The following is a 3292-nucleotide window of genomic DNA, read 5'->3' on the forward strand; positions in this document are numbered from 1 at the left end:
CTGCAAAAGCTCCCTATGGAGCCCCAATGTTGTTTCAAAAGAAGAAGAACGGTAGTCTCCACTTATGTATAGACTATTGCGCGCTGAACAAGATTATGGTCAGAAATAAATAGCCTCTGTCCATCAGTACCGACTTATTCAATTAACTGCACTTAATCTCAAATTAATTAGTTAAGTGTGTATAATAAGTACCCTCTCCCTATGGAGTCCCAATGTTCGATTGAACAATAACTAAGAATGAGGAGGACTAGAATGTGGATCAAGATCTTGTGGCTTGTTAGCCCTCTCTAATTAATTAATTAGCCCTTAATCTCTAATTAATTAATTAATGTTTTAAGGATAACAAATATGCTTTTAATTACTAATAATTTTAATATTTTGAATTGTCCGCTTGAAATGACGATTCCAACCCCTTTTGAATCACTCAAATTAGGATTAAAATGAAAAATTTATAGTCCAAATAAGATGGAGTAAAAAACAACTGACGTGATGTCTGGTGAGTTTGTTTCATGGATCAATTAAATTATAATGGGAAGAGTTACATGTGGTCGGTTTTAGTTATTTTTAAAATAAAGAATTTATATATATATATATATATATATATAATATTTTTATTTGAAAATTTAAAATAAATAAATAAATAAATAATTTAAACTTACGATCTTTCATTAATATTAATATTATTATTATTTAAAAAAAAAAATTTATGGCCATTTTTCTGGTCGTCGTCCTCCTAGTTACCTTAGCTCAGCTAAGCTCCGACCTTCTCTAAATTAAATCCATTGTTCTCTTATTCACACACCAACGATCAAAAGCACAAAAGAACCGTGTCCAAATACTTGTTGAAAAGTTCTCCACCCACATAGGTTACTCAACAAGAAAAAGAAGATTTTTTTTTTTTTTATCCGACAAGATTCTTCACTCGAATCATAGTGTCCCGAAACCTGGTCAAATTTATCTTCAAATTCTGCTCATCTACATAGATCGCTCTACTCGCAAAGTAACCCTTGGCAAAGATCGACTCAGGATCTCTAATGACAGGGTGGTTTTCCCCATACGTATCCCATAAGGAACTCTCCTCCGCCTCCATCTTGTACTCCAAATACCGAAGCTCCATGTCAGCCGCTGGATTTCCAAACAAAAACGTGGAAGGCCAGTCGAGACCCAACGGCACCACCTGCACCACCACCGCACCCGCCGCCAAAAACAGCTCGTTCGTCAGTCCAGCCCCATGTGCTCCAACCATCACGCTACACGAGTTTACAACCCTCGAAAACTTGTCCAAATTCGACATTCTTTGCGGCGTTGTCGTGATTACTTCGAACCCAAGTTCCTTCATCATGTCAATCATTTCCCATTCGTTCAGAAATCTCCTCGACTTTTGACGAGATATCAGCATTACCACCGGCTTTCCACCTCCCAATTCCGTCACGTTCTTCACTTGTAAATTGTATGTTTGCCTTAGGAAACTCCGAAAGTCCGACATGGAATAACCTCCTGGAATGTCGGTGTAATTCAACGATAAAATGTCGTGAAATTTCAATCCTATGACAGCTCCAGTGAAGCAGTGGACACTTCCGTCTTTCTCTGGATTTATAACATCGAAACGGGACAACCGCGAGAGAATTCGGTTGTACTTCCGGACCCACCAAGGTTTGTAATCGGTAATGAGAAATTGAAGGCGAGTTCGAAAGTGGTAGGAAGTGATGAACAGAGGAATAATGGTCTCATCGAACTCGTGGAAAAGGTTTCCGGTGAAGCCGCCGGTGGAGAAGATGAGGACAGGATGGTTGTGGAGGAATTGACAAACAGGTAAAAGGGTTTTGTTTTGTTGGATTATTTGAATTGGAGTGACATCTCGTAGTGTGATCTTATCCTCTTGGCTTGCGTATGGATGAATTGACATTTGAGAGAAATTTTGTTGAGTTTCATTGATCGAGATGTAGATTTGAAGGGCGGTGTTGTTCATCCGAACTGGGTTTTGTGTCAAACAAACTTTGGAATGGAAATCTGAATGGCACGAAAATCCACTTTTTTTGAGTTGGGTACGATCGTCTCCTATCACGAACAGAGTTAAAGGAAGTAAGTGTTGATTCTAAATTAAAACTTTCAAGCATTAAAACTTTCAAAAATAGGGAGAGTGAGAATGTTTGCTATAATACAGCTACTACTTAAATGGGTAAAAGTTCTCTATTTAATAAATCACAATGATAGGAAAAGAGTAATAAATAGAAAAATACGTCTTGTCTATAATAAAATATTAAATATGATATATATGGTAAACTATAATTTAATATCGCATATCATTAACAGAGAATACTTCGTACCTCTCACTAGCCTTGCCAAGACAAATTCAAGCGACTCTGTATTCTCTACTGTCTGAACAACAGTTGTCGTGCGGCTGAACCTATGGCTCCAATTCGCCATGGAATGCCATCGCCCTGCATATGGGGAACAAAGAAATTGAATCCAAGACATTATTGAAAAGAGTTGAAAAAAGCTAGGACATTAACTTATTATGAACACACACATGAGTGAAATGGAAGGAGATGATAGGAAGCAAGAAGTGCTGAAAAAAGCAAGGCAATGAGAAGGAAGCAAGTTGAATATGCTTCCACATCTCTCCTCATTATTCTTCGCTTCACCAATACCCAATAATGGAATCACTCTTACTCCCAATTCTATTAATGGTCGTTGGGTAGTCTAATCCATGGAAGCCTCTGCCTTGTCCTATTAATTGTCGTTTGGTTGAATAATTAACTATGGTTCATTACTTTAGTCAAATAAAGGACACTCGTATTAAATAAAATTGAGACAACATCTGAATAAAATCGATTTTAAAAATAAGATTGATAAAAGAAACTTACAAAAATTAAAAGTTACTATCTGTACCATTAAGATAAACATTTATTTTCGGTAGCTCAATCCTATTAAATTTAAGATTAAGCGTGTTCTACTAGAGCAATTATATGTTATGTGACCTTCAATGAATTTTTAATGCATGTGAGTGAGAACAATCATGTTAGAAGAGCTGGAATTGGTCCCTAGACATAGTCTTCACTCATCGAACCAATTAGCTTCAATCCAAATCCGGGATGTGGGTCGTTACATTTAACCTAAATTTTAATAATTATACAAACCATTAATATTTGTTCTAACTTCCAAACTTGAGGTACAAAAAGTGTGATTCTTTTAGTTAAACGATTAAAGATTTGTAAGATGTGATGGCATAATAGCTTGTATGGGCTGCTTAAATATTGAATATTTTTGGAAATTGTCCACGCTTCTGATA

General features: G+C 36.3%; 1 protein-coding gene across 1 annotated transcript; it reads right to left on the reverse strand.

Annotated features, from left to right (window-relative positions):
• Window positions 1-715: 715 nt before the first annotated feature.
• Window positions 716-2661, reverse strand: LOC111449064. Its single transcript, XM_023088910.1, has 3 exons — window positions 2531-2661; window positions 2328-2441; window positions 716-2058 (listed from the first exon to the last, which is right to left on the reverse strand). Exons 1-3 carry the CDS (start codon window positions 2628-2630, stop codon window positions 902-904), a joined length of 1371 nt encoding a protein of 456 aa, XP_022944678.1. The 5' UTR covers window positions 2631-2661; the 3' UTR covers window positions 716-901.
• Between the last annotated feature and the right edge of the window lie 631 nt (window positions 2662-3292).

Source organism: Cucurbita moschata, unplaced genomic scaffold, assembly GCF_002738365.1.
Source record: "Cucurbita moschata cultivar Rifu unplaced genomic scaffold, Cmos_1.0 Cmo_Scf00001, whole genome shotgun sequence".
Lineage (NCBI taxonomy): Eukaryota > Viridiplantae > Streptophyta > Magnoliopsida > Cucurbitales > Cucurbitaceae > Cucurbita > Cucurbita moschata.